General features: G+C 40.8%; 1 protein-coding gene across 1 annotated transcript; it reads left to right on the forward strand.

Annotated features, from left to right (window-relative positions):
- Positions 1-7,229: 7,229 nt before the first annotated feature.
- On the forward strand, positions 7,230-18,360 carry IQCF2 (IQ motif containing F2). The gene is made up of 4 exons (XM_015130776.3): positions 7,230-7,298; positions 7,472-7,564; positions 8,478-10,845; positions 17,957-18,360. The coding sequence occupies exons 1-3, from the start codon at positions 7,281-7,283 to the stop codon at positions 8,856-8,858; spliced, it is 492 nt and encodes a 163-aa protein (XP_014986262.1). The 5' UTR covers positions 7,230-7,280; the 3' UTR covers positions 8,859-10,845; positions 17,957-18,360.
- The last annotated feature ends 6,321 nt before the right edge of the window (positions 18,361-24,681 follow it).

Below are 24,681 nucleotides of genomic sequence, written 5' to 3' on the forward strand. Positions count from 1 at the left end.
CAAAACATCACCCGCAGGCCCCTTGACCTGGGAATAGGTGACAGGCTCCTAAATCTCATAAAGGGCTCCTATTTCGCTTTAAACCAGACAAAGCCAGAATTTACCTCCTCTTGCTGGCTATGTCTGGCAACAGGCCCCCCTTACTATGAAGGCATCGCCTCCACTAATAATTTCACTAACTCCGACAATCCTACTGGATGCACGTGGGAACAACAAAGAAAACTAACCCTGGCTGAGGTTTCTGGGTCAGGAACCTGCATAGGCCAAGTGCCCCCTAGTCATCAGCATCTTTGTAATGTAACCTTGACAGTACCCAGCTCCAATCACTATTTGGTCCCCTCCGAGACGGACTGGTAGGCTTGCAACACTGGGCTCACCCCCTGTGTATCCACAGCCGTTTTTAGCAGTGGCACCCACTATTGCGTGTTGGTACAAGTTGTTCCCCGAGTATACTATCACTCTGGAGACTCCTTTGATCTCCGGTATGAGCAAAAAACTCATACTAGACCAAAGAGAGAACCTATCTCCCTCACCCTCGCCGTCATGTTAAGAATTGGGGTAGCGGCTGGAGCTGGGACCGGGACAGCAGCCCTAGTGCATAGTAACCATCATCTGCAACAACTTAGAGTAGCCATAGATGAAGACCTTAGAGCCATAGAACAATCTATCACAAAACTTGAAGAGTCCTCGACTTCTCTGTCTGAAGTTGTATTACAAAACCGACGAGGACTAGAAATTGTCTTTCTGAAAGAGGGCGGGCTCTGTGCAGCCCTGAAAGAGCAATGTTGTTTTTATGCAGATCATTCAGGAATAGTTAAAGATTCTATGGCAAAACTAAGAAAAAAATTAGACAAGAGAAAAAAAAAGAAAAAATCTCAACAAAGTTAGTTTGAAAATTGGTATAACCGATCCCCTTGGTTTAGCACCCTAATCTCCACCATCTTAGGACCCCTCATCCTGCTCACGCTCATCTTGACTTTCGGGCCGTGCATACTTAACCGTTTACTCGCCCTTATAAAAAATAGATTAAACATAGTACATGCTATGGTTCTGACCCAACAATACCAGACCCTCAGGACTGAAGAAGAGGCTCAAGATTGAGCCTCTAACACAAAAAGAGGAGGGAATGAAACTAGGCCTCATAATTCCTAAGCCTCATAAAATTTAGAAAGCTTGGCCATCATGAAACTTAAACCCCAGATGGCCACGGATAGCCCCCCGATGTTCCCAGAACCCAAACAGTAAGACAATTCTGGGAAATAGCCTCATGGGGTCCCACCCTGATAACCTCATGGGGCCCCACCCTGATAGCCTCATGAGGTCCCACCCTGATAGCCTCATGAGGTCCCACCCTGATAACCTCATGGGGTCCCACCCTGACTCAATGTCCCCGATGTTCCCGGAATCAGCAATTCCAGGAAAGAACCTCCTAAGGTCCCGCCCCAACCAATCAGAACAAGATACCTTGCTCAGGCCATAGACAGACCCAATTACCACACGCCTAAAGCTTTGTTTGAATTTCGCACCCTAAGCTGTGTTTGAACTTGTGTTTGCCTATATAAACAACCTGTAACAAGCACTCGGGGTCCCAGGGCCAACTTAGAGCTTGGGACCCTAGCGCGCTAGTAATAAATAACTCTCTGCTGTGAATCTCGTGTCGGTGATCCTTCGCGGCGACCCCTGCCCAGGGGGGGAATCGACAGTTCGGTTCCAACAGAGGGAATCAACCCTGAAGTCTGGGCATTGGAAGGAATGAACTCAAGCTCCAGCTTTAAGCCTTCCCACAGGACATAACTTCTCTTTATACGTCACAGGGAGAGCAGGAATAGCTCTTGGAGTCCTTACTCAGACTCGTGGGACAACCCCACATCAGTGGCATACCTAAGTAAGGAAATTGATGTAGTAGCAAAAGGCTGGCCTCACTGTTTATGAGTAGTTGGGGTGGTGGCTTAGTGTCAGAGGCTATCAAAATAATACAAGGAAAGGATCTCCCTGTCTGGACTCCTCATGATGTAAATGGCTTACTAGGTGCCAAAGGAAGTTTATGGCTATCAGACAGCCACCTGCTTAGACACCAGGCGCTACTCCTTGAGGGACCAATGCTTCAAATATGCATGTGTGCAGGCCTCAACCCTGCCACTTTTTTCCCAGAGGATTGGGGAAACAATCGAGCATGACTACCAACAAATTATAGTCCAGATTTATGCTGCCCGAGATGATCTCTTAGAAGTCCCCTTAGCTAATCCTGACCTTAACCTATATATCGATGGAAGTTTATTTGTGGAGAATGGGATGCAAAGGGCAGGTTATGCCATAGTTAGTGATGTAACCGTACTTGAAAGTAAGCCTCTTCCCCCAGGGACCAGCACCCAGTTAGGAGAACTAGTGGCATTTACCCGAGCCTTAGAACTGGGAAAGGGAAAAAGAATAAATGCGTATACAGATAGCAAGTATGCTTATCTAATCCTACATGCCTGTGCTGCAATATGGAAAGAAAGGGAGTTCCTAACCTCTGGGGGACCCCCGTTAAATACCACAAGGAAACCATGGAGTTATTGCATGCAGTGCAAAAACCCAAGGAGGTGGCAGTCTTACACTGCCAAAGCCATCAAAAGAAGAGGACAGAACAGCAGCATAAGCAGCTGATAGAGGGAGGGAAAGACCAGCAGAAAGGAAAGAGAGAAAGAGACAGAAAGTCAGAGAGAGAGGCAGAGAGAGGAAGAGAGAGACAAAGAGGAAGTCAGGGATAGAGAGAAAGAGAGACACAGAAAGTCAAAGAGAGAGAGGAAGAGACAGACAAAGAGGGAGTCAGAAAGAGAGAGACAAAGAAGAAGTCAAAGAGAAGGGAGATAGAAGTAGTAAAGAAAAAACAGTGTACCCTATTCCTTTAAAAGCCAGGGTAAATTTAAAACCTGTAATTGATAATTGAAGGTCTTCTCTGTAATCCTATAACACTCTAATACCACCTTGTTTTCAGTGTAAACAAAGGTGTAGCCCAAAAGCACTGAGGCCACTGACAACCTGTAGCCTTCCTATCAAAAATCCTTAACCCAGCAGAGTTCATAAGAGGGGATCCAAATCTTAATTAATTACCATACAAAGGTCCGACCAGATCTAGGAGGAACTCCCTTCAGGACAGGAGACAGATGGTTCCTCCCAGGCGATTAAGGAAAAAAGACACAATGCGTATTCAGTAAATGATAAGGAAACTCTTGTAGAAGCAGAGTTAGGAAAATTGTCTAATAATTGGTCTGCTAAAATGTGAGAGCTGTTTGCACTCAGCCAAACCTTAAAGTACTTACAGAATCAGGAAGGAGCCATCTATACCAATTCTAAGTTAATATGGACTGAACAAGGCCTTATTAATAACAAAGAATAATTGAAATCCCAAACTTACAAGGTTTTCAACAAAAGTTTGCTAAAAGTTAACAGTGTAAACATATATTATCCTAACTTCTGATCTTGTGGAAATCAGACCCTATCACTACTCCTCAAAACTCAAGTCCGTCAGCACAGAGTCATACAACTAATACCCCTACTTATAGGGTTAGGAATGGTTACTGCTACAGGAACCGGAATAGCCTGTTTATCTACTTCATTATCTTACTACCACACACTCTCAAAGTATTTCTCAGACAGTTTGCAAGAAATAATGAAATCTATCGTTACTCTACAATCCCAAATAGACTCTTTGGCAGCAGTGACTCTCCAAAACCACTGAGGGCTAGACCTCCTCACTGCTGAGAAAGGAGGACTCTGCACCTTCTTAGGGAAGAATGTTGCTTTTACACTAACCAGTCAGGGATAGTACAAGATGCTGCCCAGTGTTTACAGGAAAAGGCTTCTGAAATCAGGCAACACTTTTCACACACTTATACCAACCTCTGGAGTTGGGCAACATGACCTCTCCACTTTCTAGGTCCCATAGCAGCCATCTTGCTATTACTCACCTTCAGGCCCTGCAGTTTTAACCTGGTCAAATTTGTTTCCTCTAGGATCAAAGCCATCCAGCTACAGATGGTTTTACAAATGGAACCCCAAATGAGCTCAACTAACAACTTCTACCAAGGACCCCTGGACCAACCCGCTGGCCCTTTCACTAGCCTAAAGAGTTCCCCTCTGGAGGACTTTACAACTGCAGGGCCCCTTCTTTGCCCCTATCCATCAGGGAGTAACTAGAATAGTCATCACCCAATTCCCAAAGCAGTTGGGGTGTCCTGTTTACAGGGGGGATTGAGAGGTGAAGCCAGCTGGGCTTCTGGGTCAGGTGGGGACTAGGAGAACTTTTCTGTCTAGCTAAAGGATTATAAACACACCAATCAGTGCTCTGTGTCCAGCTAAAGGTTTGTAAATGCACCAATCAGCACTCTGTAAAAACACACCAATCAGCGCTCTGTGTCTAGCTAAAGATTTGTAAATGCATCAATCAGCACTCTGTAAAAATGGACCAATCAGCACTCTGTAAAATGGACCAATCAGCAGGATGTGGGCAGGGCCAAATATGGGAATAAAAGCTGGCCACCCGGAGCCAGCAGCAGCAACCCTCTTGGATCCCCTTCCATGCTGTGGAAGTTTTGTTCTTTCACTCTTCACAGTAAATCCTGCTGCTGCTCACTCTTTGGGTCCACACTACCTTTATGAGCTGTAACACTCACTGTGAAGGTCTGTGGCTTCACTCCTGAAGTCAGTGAGACCATGAACCCACTGGGAGGAACAAACGACTCTGGACACATCACCTTTAAGAGCTGTAACACTCACTCCAAAGGTCTGCGGCTTCACTCCTGAAGTCAAGCAAGACCACAAACCCACTGGAAGGAAGAAACTCTGGACACATCTGAACATCTGAAGGAACAAACTCCAGACACACCATCTTTAAGAACTGTAACACTCACTGTGAGGGTCCACGGCTTCATTCTTGAAGTCAGCGAGATCAAGAACCCACTGGAAGGAACCAGTTCCAGACACAACATCATACTTACTGGTGAAGTACTGAAAGCTTCCTCCCTAAGATCAGGAGCAAGACAAAAATGTCCACTCACCACTTGTATTCAACATTGTACTGGAGATTCCAGTCAGAGCACTTAGTCAAGAAAATTAATAAAGACATACAGATTAGGAGAGAAGAAGTAAAACTCACTATTTGCAGATTATATGATTCAAGGTTGCAGGATATAAAATCAATAACAAATAATGGTTGTATTTCTGTATCAGCAATGAAAAAGCCAAAAATGAAATTAAGAAAACAATTTCATTTACAACAGCATCAAAAAAAGTACAATACTTGGGAATAAATTTTACAGAAAAAGAGCAAGATTTGTACACTGAAAACTCCAAAACATTGTTGAAAGAAGTGTAAGAAGACCTAAACAAATTAAGACATCTGTGTCTGTAGGTTAGAAGACTTGATATTGTTAAAATGACAATATTCCCCAAATTGATCTACAGATTCAGCATAATTCCTAACAGAATTCAGCAGACTTCTTTTGCAGAAATTGACAAGCTGGTTCTAAAATTCATATGGAAACTCAAGAGACTCAGAATAGCCAAAGCAATCTTGAAAAAGATAAAGTGGGAGGACCCACGCCTCCTGATTTCAAAACTTACCACAAAGCAACAGTAATCCAACCAGTTTGGTACTGGCACAAAGACAGACATATAGGTCAGTGAAATAGAATTGAGAGTCTGAAAGAAACCCATATATCTATGGTCAATTTAATTTTGACAAGGGTGCCAAGCCCATTCAATGGGAAAACAATTGTCTTTTTGACAAATTATGCCAGAACAACTGGACATCCACAATCAAAGAATGAATTTGAACCTACCCTCAATCCATGCACAAAACTTAAAATGGATCAAAGATCTAAATGTAAGAGCTAAAGCTATAAAACTCCTAGAATTTTAAATCGGCCAGGTATGGTGGTTCACACCTATAATCCCAGCACTTTGGGAAGCTGAGATGGGAGAATCACTCAAGCCCAGGAGTTTGAGACCAGCCCAATCAACATAGTGAGATCCCATATCTAAATAAATACGTATTTTTAAAAATAAAAGAACAAAAAATGAAAACAATAAATAGCCAGGCATGGTGGCATGTGCCTGTAGTCCCAGCTACTCAGGAGGCTGAGGTGGGAGGATCACTTGAGCCCAAGAAGGTCAAGGCTGCAGTGAGCCAAAGTTGTGCCACTGCACTCCAGCCTGGACAACAGAGTGACACCCTATCTCAAAAAAAGAAAAAGAAAGAAAATCTTTTTCTCTTAGTGTTCAAATTTGTCACTATTAATATTTCCTTGTACTTATTTAAATTTCCCTGTGGCTATTTCACCTTTTTCATTCCACTTCGTTCTCTTTCTTGATTACCCAGGTTGGTGAACTGTGTATCTTTAAAACTAGTCTTGTCAGAACACTCTTTTAAATTTATTTTCCAATACCCATCTTTGTTTTCTATGTCATTAATTTAAGTTTTGATCTTTATTTGACTGCTTTCTGGATTCGTCTGGTGTATCTTTTTCTAGTTTCCCAAGGCATTGTGAGGCATTGAGTCAAGGGAAGACAGGAAGTGCTAAATCTCACCAGACACTGGAGAGCGATATGGGGTTGCACTGTCATGGTCCTCCCTGCTTTGCCATGCCGCTGATAATGACAAGGGACTGTGGATGGATTTCACATGAGGAGAGCCCTGCTATGGAATGGCACTCAAGTGCTCTATTTTTCCACCCTCAGCTCTGACACATCTCTGACAGTAGGCAAGTAGACAGGTGGTACTGAGGAGAGAGGCCATTTCTCTTACTGTCTCCTGTCTCTGAAGAGAAGGAGGAAGTAAAAGCTGAAGAACAACAGGAATGAAGTCAGTGGCAAGACCAACCAGTGCCACTGACCAGGCCTGAGGTTTAAAAATTAACCCCCCTACTCTAACCACATGTGCTCTCAATCTATCAAAACTCTTTCATGTGGACCCCTTAGAGTTGAAAGCCCTTAAAAGGGTCAGAAACTCTTTCTTCAGGGAGCTTGGTTCTTGAGACACAAGTCTGCCAAGATCCCGGCCAAATAAAGCCTCTTCCTTCTTTAAACCAGTGTCTGAGGGGTTTTGTCTGCAGCTCATCCTGCTACAGTACAAGTTCCCCTGGAGTTTATTTCTGACAGAGACCCATCTCTGTGGCAGATGCACCAATCCCTATGTCACAATGCAATTGTGAATTCAGAGCTCTCTCCTCACTCATGTTACTCATGCCAGACCTTGGGAGCAGAGAAATCAGGGCTAATGAACCATCTAAGGACAGGCCATGAGGGTTCGATTTTGTGTAAGAGACATGGCCAGATCTATTAGGTGGACCAGGGGTGGGTGGGTATCTCTCTGGGCTTTACAGGACTTGAGAAAAGAGAGGATGTTAAAGTAGTAATTGTCTTTGTATAGAGCCATAGAAAGAAACAGTCTTAACTCATTTATGTATTTCCCATTTAATTCTGATGACAGACCAAAGGCAATTTAATTTTAATTATAATTGAGGATGTCGAAGAAAGCATTGAATGGAAGACAGTGCAGAAGAAAAAACAGCATAAAGTCAAGGTGAGAAGAATTCCATGTAGTTAAGAGAAATCCAGAACATTTATATCTACATCATGAGGTGTGGGACTTTGCCTCTTATGGATCCAGAGTCTAATTAGGAGTCAACTCAATGTTGGCTCATTTGTCCTCCATCCCCTTCTCAGCCTGGGCTGTCTGGATCTGGGCCTGACTGAGACATTGAGAATGATTGGAAAGAATGAAAACCATCAAGAAATGCATGAGGCTGAGAGGTGAGAATGTGAGAACTTAGAATTAGAGAGTAGACTGTTCAAAATATGGAAAGACTTGGAGTAGAACATGTGGTCAGGGTATTGAAAATCTACCACAGTATTGAAAAATGGTCGTGGCAGACAGAAATCAGCCTGTAGTGGTTTGGGGCTGGAATTAGCAGAGAATTACCAGCCAGAAGGTTATGAGACCTTAGAATTAGAGAGTAGACTGTTCAAAATATGGAAAGACTTGGAGTAGAACATGTGGTCAGGGTATTGAAAATCTACCACAGTATTGAAAAATGGTCGTGGCAGACAGAAATCAGCCTGTAGTGGTTTGGGGCTGGAATTAGCAGAGAATTACCAGCCAGAAGGTTATGAGACCTTTCCAAACCCAGTGTGACTAACAAGGTCCTGCACATCACTAATGCACCCTTCTAGTTATTAATGGTTTTTCCCTTGATCCATGCACTGCAGAGATAGTCTGGAGAAGGACTCTGTGACTCTGAGATTGAGATGATGTGTCCACAGTGGCAGAGGAAGGTCACCATCAGGTCCGCTGGCTCCTAGTCAGTGTCCTGCTAACTCCCCTGAACTCTGAGGAAGGGCTGTGTGTTGAGAGAGAAAATCCAGGCTCCTTCCAGGAAGATCCTAGAAGTTAGTGGCAGGAAGTTTTCTGAGTGATCTCTCTTGTCTCTGCCTAGGCAAAACTTAGAATAACAAAAGCAGCTGTAAAGATCCAGGCCTGGTGGCGGGGCACCCTGGTGCGCAGGACACTGCTGCATGCAGCCCTCAGGGCCTGGATAATTCAGTCCTGGTGGCGGATGACGCTGTCCAGGGTGCTGGAGAAGAAACGGCAGGCAGCTCTGATCGCCTACGCAACCAGAGAGAGGGCAGTGATCAAGCTCCAGTCTTTGGTCCGTATGTGGCGCGTCCACTGGCGATACTGCCAGGTGCTCAACGCCATCTACGTCATCCAGGGCCACTGGCAATGCCACAACTGCCAGACCTGCGCTCTCCTCCGGGGCCACTGTGTGGTCACAGCCACTCACCTGCAGTTCCACATTGAGATCATCAACTCCTAAGGGCTGGCAAGAAGGGCACTGTGTCTACTGTCCCTATTAAAGGTCTAACCTGGTCTGGTGTGTCTCACGGGCTCCCCCAGCTAATGAGATTCTTGAGACTTGGACCTTGCTGCTTCCTCTTCTCCCTGGGAAAGAATTTCAGTGAGGCTTGCCCCATGTGTCCATGGACCCTGTTTTGGACTGACAATGGCCATAGGAAGCCCCAGTCTGTCCTGATATATGACAGAGCCAGAAGTCCCAGTTCCCATTCCCAACCTTATTTTCTTCTCTGGGAAGCAACTGGGCTCCATCTTCCTGAAGATTCTGGGCACCGCTGCACATATGGATGGACTACTGGGTTCTGCTATGTCAACTGAGAATCAAGGTCGGCTGGGGTCTGGGATGCCTCAGTTTCCTCTTTGACAAGCACCTAGATGGAATGGCAATATTTGGCTGATTCTCCCGGGAGCAATGCAGTGCAGCCCCAGGTGAAGGATAAGAGGCTGGTCTTAGTGGTAGGTGGGGCTGGGGCTAGGCATGCTAATGATTAGGTGGCGACCCTAAGGACTAGTGGAAAACAGAAGTTTACAGAATCTCATCTCTTCTCTATAATTTCCTCACTAGTTCTCCTCTCCCCAAGGGCCATGTGACAAACAGGGCTCCCTCTGATATTACCCCTACCCCTACTTTTATCTCAATTATTGGTGATTTTATCATTGGTCAAGATGACCCTACAATCTCCTCCATTCTAACCTCAAATAAACCTTTTCTGCTCTTCTCCTCAGCTACTCACTCCCACAGTCATACCAAAACAGTGTTATTCTATGGAACTTCTGTGATGATGGAAATCTCTCTCTATGCTGGCCAATATAGTAGCCACTAGGCACATATGGTTGTGGTGCACCTGAAATGTGCCTAGTGCAACTGAGGAGTTGAAGTTTTTATTTTATTGAATTTAAATTTAAATAATCATTGGACAGTGATGCTCTAGACCTCATCATCACCAATAATTGTACTATTGTTTAAATTGCTTTTTCTAATTTTCCATTCTTTGATTATTCTCTTCTTTCAGTTCACCTTTTCAATAAGCCCCATATTTCTTCAGATATGATAAGGTCTTCCAGTTTATTGACACCACCCTTTTTTTACAGACACCACCACTGACATGCTGTTGCATGTTTCCTTACCTAGTGCAGATTCTGTGGTTAATTATCGTCTCTCCCCTGCACTACCTCACTCCCTTGGCCCACTCTCATTCTGCAAACGTGTATGAGATGAAGCCAACCATCTCCCTGTTCCATGCCTACAGAATAAGGGAACATGGCTGGGACAAAACCAACAACCATGAGGCATGGTCTTCATGTATGTTCATGATCACATATCTCAACTGGACTAATTTCCCAATACATTTCCCTAGTATGTTTGCATTTATATTTTCTGAGTTGAATAATTTACACCACCTCCTCTCCAAATGTTTGTTATTTCGGTTGGAATAAATGGTGTCAGAAATGAAACCTGAAAAAGAACACTATTGGAAGGGATTGGCAATTCTTAGAAGTGGTGTTCAGGACCCACTTGAGCCCTTTGAGCTCTCTGCTTCCAAGGTTTGCCTTTTCTTCCCTGGTGAGTCTTCTCTCAGGCTGAGCCTCCCTCTTTGTAGTATTATTTGATATTATTTGGGATCTGATTTGGATCATGCAGCCTTAATAAAGGACCATACATCTCTCCTTGGATGATAAAAAGACTTTTTGCCTTTTCTGGTAAGTTCTTTCTTGTATAAAGCTGTGTGTCTTTCTGAGTTGAGTACTCTTGGTTTCTACAGAATTTACATTCAGCCTGTGAGGCATGTCTTTTCTGGTTTGTGGAACTCATTTAATATTTTGATCCACATGCATAGGTTACAATTTTTGCAAACACTCTTTTCTTCTTTTGAGGCAGAGTCTCACTCTGTCACCTAGACTGGAATGCAGTGGCACGATCTTGCCTCACTGCAAGCTCCACCTCCCAGGTTCACGCCATTCTCCTGCCTCAGCCTCCCGAGTTGCTGGGACTACAGGCGCCCACCACCACACCCGGCCAATTTTTTGTATTTTTAGTAGAGACGGGGTTTCACCGCATTAGCCAGGATGGTCTCGATCTCCTGATCTCGTGATCTGCCCGCCTCGGCCTCCCAAAGTGCTGGGACTACAGGCGTGAGCCACCGCACCCGGCCGCAAACACTCTTATACTGGTTTCTTTTGATTTGATTTGACTCTTTTCTCTTGTTTCTGAAAATCTTCTGAAAGCAAAAACAAACATTCTGGATGGTGAGTGCAGGATGGCTAATGAAAAGCCACTAGGGCAGTCACCACCATCTAAAGCACCAGCCTAAACTCCTGAAGTTCCCTAACAGGATTTATAGAATTTTCTTTGCTCTTGAGAGATTAATAAGAAACAGAGTGGAATTCTCAAGCATTAAGGCATACCAGGTTTTCTGGGACTCCAGCTGACTGCATACTACAGCCCACTCTTGTGAACATTTAAAAATTGATGAGCAAAATTATTTATTTTTATTTATACTTTTTATTTTTGAGACAGTTTTGCTCTGTCACCCAGGCTGGAGTGCTGTGGCACCATCTCAGCTCACTGCAACCTCTGCCTCTTGGGCTCAAGTGATCCTCCCCCGTCAACCTCCCAAGCAGCTGGGGCTACAGGCAAGTGCCACCGCACTCGGCTAATTTTTGTATTTTTGTAGAGATGGGGTTTCACCATGTTGGCCAAGCTGCTCTCGAACTCCTGGCCTCAAGTGATCCTCCTGCCTCAGCCTCCCAAAGTGCTAGAATTACAGGCAGGAGCCACCACACCTGGCACCTGATGAGCAAACTTAAATCAGGAAAAATTCAGAACTGAAATGATCAATATTCTAAAAACCTGCAATTGTAAAGTTAACATGTAGAGTCTTCTAAGTTCTCGGTCTGTTTTATTCTACCTACTTTGAATCTGCTGACTTTTCTAGTGGTGTTGAGATAAAACCTACTCCTTATAGCATTCTGGCCAAGATTTTTTTTTAAGCCTTAAAGGACTTTCAAATTAATGGCTTTACAAATTATAACAGCTTTATAGTAACCAAAACTTAGACACCTTTTAGAACTATAAATTTAGGGCCAGGCATGGTGGGTCATGCCTGTAATCCCAGCACTTTGAGAGGCCAAGGTGGGCAGATCACCTGAGGTCAGGAGTTTGAGACCAGCCTGGCCAACATGGCAATACCCTGTCTCTACTAAAAATACAAAAATTAGCCAGGAGTGGTAGCAGGCACCTGTAATCCCAGCTACCTGGGATGCTGAAACAGGAGAATCACTTGAACCCAGGAGGTGGAGGTTGCAGTGAGCCAAGATCACACCACTGCACTCCAGCCTGGGCAACAGAGTAAGACTCCATAAAAAAAATAAACAAACAAACAAACAAAAAACCTATGAATTTAGGTTTGCCTGACTAATAATTGCATATGGCAATGGAATGCTTAATTGAAAAATTAGTAAGCTGAAGGAAAAGGTACTAGATAAATATTCATAAAAGTTAGGCTCTCACATCAAATGGTTCAAAATCTTGAGTTCACAGCCATGCTGTGGCATCTCTGTCCAGCATAAAAGGCATAAGGCATCTCTGTCCAGCATAAAAGTTTTACTTTTTCGGCCACAGAGAGGCCAAAGAGAAAAAGCTGGAAAAAAAATTGCTAAAGTCTTTCCCCTCCTGCATATGCTCAGGAAACCAGACCAGCAAACAAAAGATAGATTTGTTACTAGTTCAAGACTACTTGGAGATTTTGTTTTCCTTATACAATTCAGCCAGTCTTAGCTAAAATGTAGACATGGAAAATTTAACCCTAAACTTTGAAATTTAAAAAGGACAAAAAGAAGTTAGGGGCAAAAGAAGCTTTTAAAAATCAATCTGCCATGGAAACTGCTTTCCCCAAAATTTTAGTTCACTGGCTTCATTAGAATACCTATAGGGAAAACAAAGTTAAGCCATATGAGTTGGTTCCTATTTTGTCCGAAATGTAATTTAGATCCAACTGTCTTTTATAAACCAGTGAGCTTGCGTTACTGTCTTGTGAAAAAAATTCTAAAATGAAAGATGTAGATCTCTCTCTCTCTCTTTCTCTCTCTCTCTCTCTCTCCTCTCTGTGTGTGTGTGTGTGTGTGTGTGTATTTGGATGTGTTTATGTAAGTATACATGTATTGTATGTTATGTCAACATGGTAAAATCTGACATAGTCAAAAATCCCTTACATTTGTTTTATTTAGATTGAATAAGGCAAACAGGAGTGTGTATAAACTATATAGGAATTAACCCACATGCTTTTTAGTTCCCGTGACTTAAGTAAATATTTAATAAATAAGCTAATTTTAAAATTATTTGTAAAATTTTAAAATGTGTTCAAAATTGTCAGTATACATTTTTGCCTGGGTTTACTGGTCAGTTTTATATTTGTCTCTCAAAGACGTTTAAGGTGTCAGAGTTTGACACCAAAATTACAGAACCATAAACCCAGCCTAAAACAGAATTGTCTTTGTTCGTGTAATTTTTTATCAATAAAAACAATTTAATATTGTTGGTTTAGTGAAAATAGCTGTATCTTCTGAATTACCAGCAAAATATCCATCTATTTAACTTTAAGTTTCCTACTTAGGTGAATGCCTGATATTCACAGGCTATAAAAATGGTTAACAAGAAAATAATTTGAGATAATGACTAGTTTGTCTAATATTCCATTTCTCATAAGTAATACAGGCAAGCACTAAAAATAAATAAATAATGCAAATATAAGCTAGATAAATGCATATAAATGAACTTTTTATGTAATTTGACATCTTAAAGTTATGTTAAATAATAGATACCCACTAAACATTTGGGTTACTTGCAAATAAGACTAGAAAATACTAAACAAATTGCTGAACATAAATATGAGTTTGTTTTTGGCTTCTTAAATTTTATAGAAAGCCTAAATATATTTTAGCCTCTTAATATACATTTTTAAACTATGGGGAAACATGTTTCTAAAAATTATAAAATGGTTCTCATTTATAAAACACTGACATGTGACAGACAATTCTAAATTTCTTGTTTCTAAAGTTTTCACTACAATTTAAGGTTACTAAGAGTTAAAAATTCTAATTGATGTATAATTGACATGTAAAATGTATCAAAAAAGTAAGATGTGTTTTTGATCAGAAAAATATATAAGAAAAACATTAAAGTATGTTCTTTATTTTAAAATAATTCACCTAATTTTGAAGCTATTTAAAGGTTATTTGAAAATATGAAACAAGATGGAAAGGAAGCGGCCGGGCGCGGTGGCTCAAGCCTGTAATCCCAGCACTTTGGGAGGCCGAGGCGGGTGGATCACGAGGTCAGGAGATCGAGACTATCCTGGCTAACATGGTGAAACCCCGTCTCTACTAAAAATACAAAAAACTAGCCGGGCGTGGTGGCGGGCGCCTGTAGTCTCAGCTACTTGGGAGGCTGAGGCGGGAGAATGGCGTGAACCCGGGAGGCGGAGCTTGCAGTGAGCCGAGATCACGCCACTGCACTCCAGCCTGGGAGACACAGCGAGACTCCGTCTCAAAAAAAAAAAAAAAAAAAAAAAAGATAGAAAGGAAGCAGTGAAGAAAGTTATGGATATGATGATGTAGTTTTGGTAACAAAGGTTAAAAAGAAATGATAATACGTTTGTATAAAAATCTTGTGTGATGTGTTTTTGTCCTAAAGTAAAATCATCAATCATTTAAGAAAGAGGAAGTATAGGCTGGGCATGGTGTCTCACGCCTGTAATCCCAGGACTTTGGGAGGTCAAGGTAGGTGGATCACTTGAAGTCAGGAATTTGAGACTAACCTGGCCAGCATGGCAAAACCCCATCTCTACTAAAAATACAAAAAATTATCTTGGCATGGTGGGCACTTGTAATCCCAGCTACTCAGAAGGCTGAGGCAGAATAATCGCTTGAACCCAGGAGGCAGAGGTACAGTGAGCCAAGATCATGCCACTACACTACACTCCACCCTGGGTAACAGAACAAGACTCCAAAAAAAGAAAAAGAAAAGAAAAGAGAAGGAAAAAAAAGAAAAGAGGACATATAGAACGGAGCAGACAGTTCAAGTATGTCATCAGTGGTCTCAGTAAGTCATAAAAAGCTTAATGAAAGAGAATTTATTAACAGAATTTTGTGTGTAGTTGACTATAATTAGAAGGGAATTATTTATGTCCTTCTAAAGGTTAAGCTTCAATATTAAAAGTACACTAACACAAAACTAAAAAATATGGTTCCCAATGTTACAATAACAAGGTTTTCTTAAAGTATTAACTTGCTCTTAGTAAAATTGCAAGAAAGACCCTAGGCTGTATTGCAGAAATGTGACTTTGGCTCACTGCAGCCTCAAACTCCTGGACTCAAGTGATCCTCCCATCTCAGCCTCCCGAGTAACAGGGACTACAGGCACATGCCCCGACACCCAGTTAATTTTTTAATTTTTTGTAGGGATGGGCTCTCACCATGTTGCCCAGGCTGGTCTCAAACTCTTGGGCTCAAGCAGTCCTCCCACTTCAGCCTCTCAAAATTCTTGGATTATCGGCATGAGGCACTGGACCTGGCCTGACATTTTCCTTTTTAATACTGAAATGTGTCTTTAACAGTCATCTCCTAAACTACAGTTTCTATTACTTCCTGATATATAGTTAAATTCCCTACTTTCAGGTTGGAAATGCTGTACACCATTTTTACATACAAAATGGTAATTTCATTTATTGAGGTAAAATTTTTCTTTTTGAAGCTTCTCAAATTTATATCTCAGAAGTTCAATTTTTGCTGTTCTTCAATGCACAGGGTTTACAGGTCATACACCATCGCCTTTCAGTCTCCTCCCCCTGAAAACGTATATCTTTTTGCTTGGATGGGGTGATAACTCTCTTCTTCAATCTTTTTACCAACTCCTATGATTTTTTCCTCCAGTTCTAACTCTATTGATATGGCCTGATGCTGAAATATTTATCTTGAAGGTCTAGAAAAGCAATGTTTTCCTTGAGTATAGCTTCATTCTCTACTTTTGTCTTTTCTTAATGTGTCTGAATTTTTCTATGTAACCAGGACACTTCTCATACTGTTGCTAAGAGCCATGTATTTTCCTGCTCAAGGTACTAGTTTCCTTGTTTATATTCCCCTATAATAGTGTAAACTCATAACCCTGAACACTGATGTGAAGGACCTCTTAAAGGAGAACTACAAACCACTGATCAACGAAATAAAAGAGGACACAAACAAATGGAAGAACATTCCATACTCATGGACAGGAAAAATCAATATTGTGAAAATGGCCATACTGCTCAAGGTAATTTATAGATTCAATACCATTCTCATGAAGCTACCAATGACTTTCTTCACAGAATTGGAAAAAACTACTTCAAAGTTCATATGGAACCAAAAAAAGCCCACATAGCCATGACAATCCTAAACAAAAAGAACAAAGCTGGAGGCATCATACTACCTGATTTTAAACTATACTACAAGGCTCCTGTAACCAAAATAGCATGCTACTGGTACAAAAACAGATACATAGACCAATGGAACAGAACAGAGGCCTCAGAAATCACACTGCACATCTACAGCTATCTGATCTTTGACAAACCTGACAAAAACAAGAAATGGGGAAAGGATTACCTATTTAATAAATGGTGCTGGGAAAACTGGCTAGCCATATGAAGAAAGCTGAAACTGGATCCCTTCCTTACACCTCATACAAACATTAACTCAAAATGGATTAAAGATTTAAATGTTAGACCTAAAGCCATAAAAACCCTAGAAGAAAACCTAGGCAATACCATTCAGGACATAGGCATGGGCAAGGACTTCATGACTAAAACACCAAAAGCAATGGCAACAGAAGTCAAAATAGACAAATAGGATCTAATTAAACTAAAGAGCTTCTGCATGGCAAAAGAAACTACCATCAGTGTGGATGGGCAATCTACAGAATGGGAGAAAATGTTTCCAATCTACCCATCTGACAAACGGCTAATATCCAGAATCTACAAAGACCTTAAACAAATTTACAAGAAAAAAACAAACAACCCCATCAAAAAGTGGGCAAAGGATATGAACAGACACGTCTCAAAAGAAGACATTTATGCAGCCAACAGACATACGAAAAAATGCTCATCATCACTGGTCATCAGAGAAATGCAAATCAAGACCACAATGAGATGCCATCTCACAACAGGTGGAATGGCGATCGTTAAAAAGTCAGGAAACAACAGATGCTGGAGAGGATATGGAGAAATAGGAATGCTTTTACATTGTTGGTGGGAGTGTAAATTAGTTCAACCATTGTGGAAGACAGTGTGGTGACTCCTCAATGGTATTTCACCCAGCAATCCCATTACTGGGTATATACCCAAAGGATTATAAATCATGCTACTGTAAAGACACATGCACATGTATGTTTATTGCAGCACTGTTCACAATAGCAAGGACTTGGAACCAACCCAAATGTCTATCAATGATAGACTGGATTAAGAAAATGTGGCACATATCCACCATGGAATACTACACAGCCATAAAAAAGGATGAGTTCCTGTCCTTTGCAGGGACATGGATGAAGCTGGAAACCATCATTCTCAGCAAACTATCACAAGGACAAAAAATGAAACACCGAATGTTCTCAGTCATAGGTGGGAATTGAACAATGAGAACACTTGGACACAGGTTGGGGAACACCACACACCAGGGCTTGTCAGGGGTGAGGGACTGGGGGAGGGATAGCGTTAGGAGAAATTCCTAATGTAAATGACGAGTTGATGGGTGCAGCAAACCAACATGACACACGTATACATATGTAACAAATCCACACATTGCCCACACGTACCCTAGAAGTTAAAGTATGAGAAAAGAAAAGCAGGGCCAGGCACGGTGGCTCACACCTGTAATCCAGCACTTTGGGAGGCTGAGGCGGGTGGATCACGAGGTCAGGAGATCGAGACCATCCTGGCTAACACTGTGAAACCCCATCTCTACTAAAAATACAAAAAATTAGCCGGGCGTGGTGGCAGGCAACTATAGTCTCAGCTACTCAGGAGGCTGAGGCAGGAGAATGGCGAGAACCTAGGAGGTAGAGCTTGCACTGAGCAGAGCCCGCCACTGCACTCCAGCCTGGGTTACGGAACGAAACTCTGTCAAAAAAAAAAAAAAAAAAAAAAAGCAATTACACTAAAGGAGGTGTTTTTGGGTTTTGTTTGTTTGTTTGTTTTTACCTTTTTGATAACTCACCTTAAAAAATGAAGATTTTATGTTTTATCAAGATAATTCCTGAGTTGTCTTTATTATGTTTCTGATTATTTAAGGAAACTGAGCTTTAAAAGGATTGAAGTTTCTATATCCATGTAACATATTGTACTGCTTTTGAAGTCTTTTGATGATCACTCTGGTTAAATGAATGACCCTTATTTTACAGTGACCTGTGATTTTGTTTTATTAAAGTGTTTTGAATCTTCTGACATCTTTGGCAGGTTTCTCCAGAATCAAAACGTAAACTAAATCTTTTTTTTTAACTGAGTAGTTTAACTTTATTGTTGAATTATTCCAAATGTATTCATGGTGTTTATAAATGATATATATGATATACATCCACAAGGATCTAATCTTTATACATTAGATTTTTACTATATCCCATATATGTATACATTTTTACTATATCCCTTATGCATATACATATCCCTTATACATATACATTTTTACTATATCCTATACATGTTATCCAAATAATATACTCCAGTGAATTCTTTATATTCGTGGATATGTTGATATTTCTATCCAAAGAATCACCAAGTATTTATTTATTTAAATAAAAACACTAATTGCTTATAAAAAAAATAGACATTAATTAGAGTAAATCTTTAGCCACTGGTATTTTTTCAGAAGGAATGATTCTAGAAAGATGTGTAAATTTCTAGATAGCTAAAGGTTAACCCCCTATTCCTGGATTTATTTGTTTTAAACAAAATTGCTGGAAATCTTTTTAAATAACTTTCTTGCTTGCTTTCTTAAACAAATAGCACATTGAACTTAATGCAAACATTTCTCATTAAATCCAAGGAATCTTTGAACTTTGTTTACTGTGAAGCACTAAAGCTTCTGCTATAGATAGTAAAATAGATAGAATGGAAAATGCATCCAAATGGTTATGATGCTTGAAACATGTAGAAAACGGTTTAATTCTGGTCTTTCTCAGTGGTTGATTTTTTTCCTTAATTTGTATTTTTTTACATAATAGTCACATATATTAGTGGGGTACATGGGATTTTTTGATGCAGGCATATAATGTATAGTGACCCAATCTGAGTAATCGGGGTATCCATCACCTCAAGAATTTATCATTTATTTGTGTTAGGAACATTCTAATTCCACTCTTTCAGCAATTTTTAAATATACAACCGATTGTTGTTAACTACAGTCACCTTATTATGCTTCTGAATGCTAGATCTTATTCATCCTATCTAGCTGCATTTTTGCACCCATTAACTATCCTCACTCGACCTCTCTCCACCTCCATTAATTGCCCAGACTCTAATAATCATTATTCTACTCTCTATCACCAAGAGTTCAATTTTTTATATATATTTACCTCCCATGTATGAGCAAGAACATGAGAAATTTGTCTCTCTGTGCCTGGTTCATTTCACTTAATGCCCTCCAGTTTTCTCCATGTGACTGTAAGTGACAGAAATTCATTCTTTTCTATGGCTGAATCATATTCCATTGTGTATAGGTATAACATTTTTATCCTAAGTTAAGCTTTTTTTTTTTTTTGCTTTTTTTGTATTTTTTTAATACTTTCAATTCTAGGGTACATGTGCACAATGTGCAGGTTTGTTACATAGGTATACATGTGCCATGTTGGGTTGCCACACCCATCAACTCGTCATTTACATTAGGTATTTCTCCTAACGCTATCCCTCCCCCAGTCTCCTGCCCCCCAACAGGCCCCATTGTGTGATGTTCCCCTTCCTGTGTCCATGTGTTCTCATTGTTCAACTCCCACTTTTGAGTGAGAACGTTCTGTGTTTGGTTTTCTGTCCTTGTGGTAGTTTGCTGAGAATGATGGTTTCCATCTTCATCCATGTCCCTGCAAAGGACAGGAACTCATTCTTTTTTATGGCTGCATGGTATTCCATGGTGTATATGTGCCACATTTTCTTTATCTAGTCTGTCATTGATGGGCATTTGTGTTGGTTCCAAGACCTTGCTATTGTGAACAGTGCTGCAATAAACATATGTGTGCATGTGTCTTTATAGTAGAATGATTTATAATCCTTTGGGTATATACCCAGTAATGGAATCACTGGGGGAAATGGTATTTCTAGTTCTAGATCCTTGAGGAATCACCACGCTGTCTTCCACAATGGTTGAACTAATTTACTCTCCCATCAACAATGTAAAAGCATTCCTATTTCTCCACATCCTCTCCAGCATCTGTTATTTACTGACTTTTTAGTGATTGCCATTGTACCTGTTGTGAGATGGTATCTCACTGTGGTTTTGATTTGCATTTCTCTGATGACCAGTGATGATGAGCATTATTTCATACGTCTATTATGCAGCCAACAATGGCTGCATAAATGTCTTCTTTTGAGACATGTCTGTTCATATATTTTGCCCACTTTTTGATGGGGTTGTTTTTTTTCTTGTAAATTTGTTTAAGGTCTTTGTAGATTCTGGATATTAGCCCTTTGTCAGATGGGTAGATTGCAAACATTTTCTCCCATTCTGTAGGTTGCCTGTTCACTCTAATGATAGTTTCTTTTGCTGTGCAGAAGCTTTTTGGTTTAATTAGATCCCATTTGTCTATTTTGGCTTCTGTTGCCATTGCTTTTGGTGTTTTAGTCATGAAGTCCTTGCCCATGCCTATGTCCTGAATGGTATTGCCTAGGTTTTCTTCTAGGGTTTTTATGGCTTTAGGTCTAACATTTAAATCTTTAATCCATCTTGAGTTAATGTTTGTATGAGGTGTAAGGAAGGGATCCAGTTTCAGCTTTCTTCATATGGCTAGCCAGTTTTCCCAGCACCATTTATTAAATAGGTAATCCTTTCCCCATTTCTTGTTTTTGTCAGGTTTGTCAAAGATCAGATAGTTGTAGATGTGCGGTGTGATTTCTGAGGCCTCTGTTCTGTTCCATTGGTCTATGTATCTGTTTTTGTACCAGTAGCATGCTATTTTGGTTACAGGAGCCTTGTATCAGGTAGTATGATGCCTCCAGCTTTGTTCTTTTGTTTTTTTGTTTTGTTTTGAGACAGAGTCTCGCTCTGTCGCCCAGGCTGGAGTGCAGTGGCATAATCTCGGCTCACTGCAAGCTCCACCTCCCGGGTTCACGCCATTCTCCTGCCTCAGCCTCCTGAGTAGCTGCGACTACAGGCACCCGCCACCATACCCGGCTAATTTTTTTGTATTTTAGTAGAGACGGGGTTTCACCATATTAGCCAGGATGGTCTTGATCTCCTGACCTCGTGATCTGCCCGTCTCGGCCTCCCAAAGTGCTGGGATTACAGGCGTGAGCCACTGCGCCCAGCCGCCTCCAGCTTTATTCTTTTTGCTTAGGATTTTCTTGGCTATGTGGGCTCTTTTTTGGTTCCATATGAACTTTAAAGTAGTTTTTTTTCCAATTCTGTGAAGAAAGTCAGTGGTAGCTTGATGGGGATAGCATTGAATCTATAAATTACCTTGAGAAGTATGGCCATTTTCACAATATTGATTCTTCCTATCCATGAGGTTGGAACATTCTTCCATTTGTTTGTGTCCTCTTTTATTTCCCTGAGCAGTGGTTTCTAGTTCTCCTTGAAGAGGTCCTTCACATCCCTTATAAATTGGATTCCTAGGTATTTTATTCTCTTTGTAGCAATTGTGAATGGGAGTTAACTCATGATTTGGCTCTCTGTCTGTTATTGGTGTATAGGAATGCTTGTGATTTTTGCACATCAGTGTTGTGTCCTGAGATTTTGCTGAAGTTGCTTCTCAGCTTAAGGAGATTTTGGGCTGAGACGTTGGGGTTTTCTAAATATACAGTCATGTCATCTGCAAACCGAGACAATTTGATTTCCTCTTTTCCTATTTGAGTACCCTTTATTTCTTTCTCTTGCCTGATTGCCCTGGCCAGAAGTTTCAGTATTAGGTTGAATAGTTCCAATACTGTGAGTGAGAGAGGGCATCCTTGTCTTGTGCCGGTTTTCAAAGGGAATGCTTCCAGTTTTTGCCCATTCAGTATGATATTGGCTGTGGGTTTGTCATAAATAGGTCTTATTATTTTGAGATACATTCCATCAATACCTAGTTTATTGAGAGTTTTTAGCATGAAAGGCTGTTGAATTATGTCAAAGGCCTTTTCTGCATCTATTGAGATAATCATGTGGGTTTTCTCATTGGTTCTGTTTATGTGGTGGATTATGTTTATTGATTTGTGTATGTTGAACCAGCCTTGCATCCCAGGGATGAAGTTGACTTGATCGTGGTGGATAAGCTTTTTAATGTGCTACTGGATTCAGTTTGTCAGTATTTAATTGAGGATTTTCACATCAATGTTCATCAGGGATATTGGCCTAAAATTCTCTTTTTTGTTGTTGTATCTGCCAGATTTTGGTATCAGGATGATGCTGGCTTCATAAAATGAGTTAGGGAGGATTCTCTCTTTTTCTACTGATTGGAATAGTTTCAGAAGGAATGGTACCAGCTCCTCTCTGTACCTCTGGTAGAATTCAGCTGCAAATCGGTCTGGTCCTGGACTTTTTTTAGTTGGTAGGCTATTAATTATTGCCTCACTTTCAGAAGTTGTTATTGGTCTATCCAGAGATTCAACTTCTGAGACCATCCTGGCTAACATAGTGAAACCCCGTCTCTACTAAAATACAAAAAAAAATTAGCCGGACGTGGTGGCGGGCGCCTGTAGTCCCAGCTACTCAGGAGGCTGAGGCAGGAGAATGGCGTGAACCCGGGAGGCAGAGCTTGCAGTGAGCCGAGATCGTGCCACTGCACTCCAGTCTGGGCAACAGAGCGAGACTCCATCTCAAAAAAAAAAAAAAAAAAAAGAACAAAGCTGGAGAGTGTATGTGTCCAGGAATTTATCCATTTATTCTAGACTTTGTAGTTTATTTGCATAGAGGTGTTTATAGTATTCTCTGATGGTAGTTTGTATTTCTGTGGGATCGGTGGTGATATCCCCTCTATCATTTTTTATTGTGTCAATTTGACCCTTCTCTCTTTCTTCTTTATTAGTCTTGCTAGCGTCTATTTTGTTGATCTTTTCAAAAAAAACCAGCCCCTGGATTCTTGATTTTTTAAAGGGTTTTTTGGTGTCTCTATCTCCTTCATTTCTGCTCTGATCTTAGTGATTTCTTGTCTTCGGCTAACTTTTGAATTTGTTTGCTCTTGCTTCTCTAGTTCTTTTAATTGTGATGTTAGGGTATTGATCTTAAATCTTTCCTGTTTTCCCTTGTGGGCATTTAGTGCTATAAACTTCCCTCTACACACTGCTTTAAATGTGTCCCAGAGACTCTGGTACGTTGTGTCTTTGTGCTCATGGGTTTCAAAGAACATCTTTATTTCTGCCTTCATTTCGTTATTTACCCTGTAGTCATTCAGGACCAGGTTGTTCAGTTTCCATTAGTTGTGTGGTTTTGAGTGAGTTTCTTAATCCTGAGTTCTAATTTGATTGCACTGTGGTCTGAGAGACAGTTTGTTGTGATTTCTGTTCTTTTACATTTGCTAAGTTGTGTTTTACTTCCAATTATGTAGTCAATTTTAGAATATGTGTGATATGGTGCTGAGAAGAATGTACATTCTATTGATTTGCGGTGGAGAGTTCTGTAGATGTCTATTAGGTCTGCTTGGTCCAGAGCTGAATTCAAGTCCTGGATATCCTTGTTAATTTTCTGTCTCATTAATCTGTCTAATATTGACAGTGGGGTGTTAAAGTCTCTGCTTATTATTGTGTGGGAGTCTAAGTCTCTTTGTAGGTCTGTAAGAACTTGCTTTATGAATCTGGGTGCTCCTGTATTGGTTGCATATATATTTAGAATAGTTAGCTCTTCTTGTTGAATTGATCCCTTTACCATTATGTAATGGCCTTCTTTGTCTCTTTTGATCTTTGTTGGTTTAAAGTTTGTTTTATCAGAGACCAGGATTGCAACCCCTGCTTTTTTTTTTTTTTGTTTCCATTTGCTTGGTAGATCTTCCTCCATCCCTTTATTTTGAGCATATGTGTGTCTTTGCATGTGAGATGGGTCTCCTGAATACAACACACCAATGGGTCTTGACTCTTTAAACAATTTGCCAGTCTGTGTCTTTTAATTGGGGCATTTAGCCCATTTACATTTAAGGTTAATATTGTTATATGTGAATTTGATCCAGTCATTACGATGCTAGCTGGTTATTTCACCCATTAATTGATACAGCTTCTTCACAGCATTGATGGTCTTTACAATTTGGCATGTTTTTGCAGTGGCTGGTACCAGTTGTTCCTTTCCATGTTTAGTGCTTCCTTCAGGAGCTCTTGAAAGGCAGGCCTGGTGGTGACAAAATCTCTCAGCATTTGCTTGTCTATAGAATAGTCTATTTCTCCTTCACTTATGAAGCTTAATTTGGCTCTGGGTTGAAAATTCTTTAAGAATGTTGAATATTGGCCCCTACTCTCTTCTGGCTTGTAGGGTTTCTGCCAAGAGATCCGCTGTTAGTCTGATGGGCTTCCCTTTGTGGGTAACCTGACCTTTCTCACTGGCTGCTCTTAACATTTTTTTCCTCATTTCAACCTTGGTGACTCTGAAAATTT

The sequence above is a fragment of the Macaca mulatta genome, chromosome 2, assembly GCF_049350105.2.
Source record: "Macaca mulatta isolate MMU2019108-1 chromosome 2, T2T-MMU8v2.0, whole genome shotgun sequence".
In the NCBI taxonomy this organism is placed as follows: domain Eukaryota; kingdom Metazoa; phylum Chordata; class Mammalia; order Primates; family Cercopithecidae; genus Macaca; species Macaca mulatta.

Excerpts from the sequence above, each read along its gene's own strand:
- IQCF2 (XM_015130776.3), top strand. Across the intron at positions 7,565-8,477 it reads AAAAACAGCATAAAGTCAAG|GCAAAACTTAGAATAACAAA; the intron begins GTGAGAAGAATT and ends GTCTCTGCCTAG.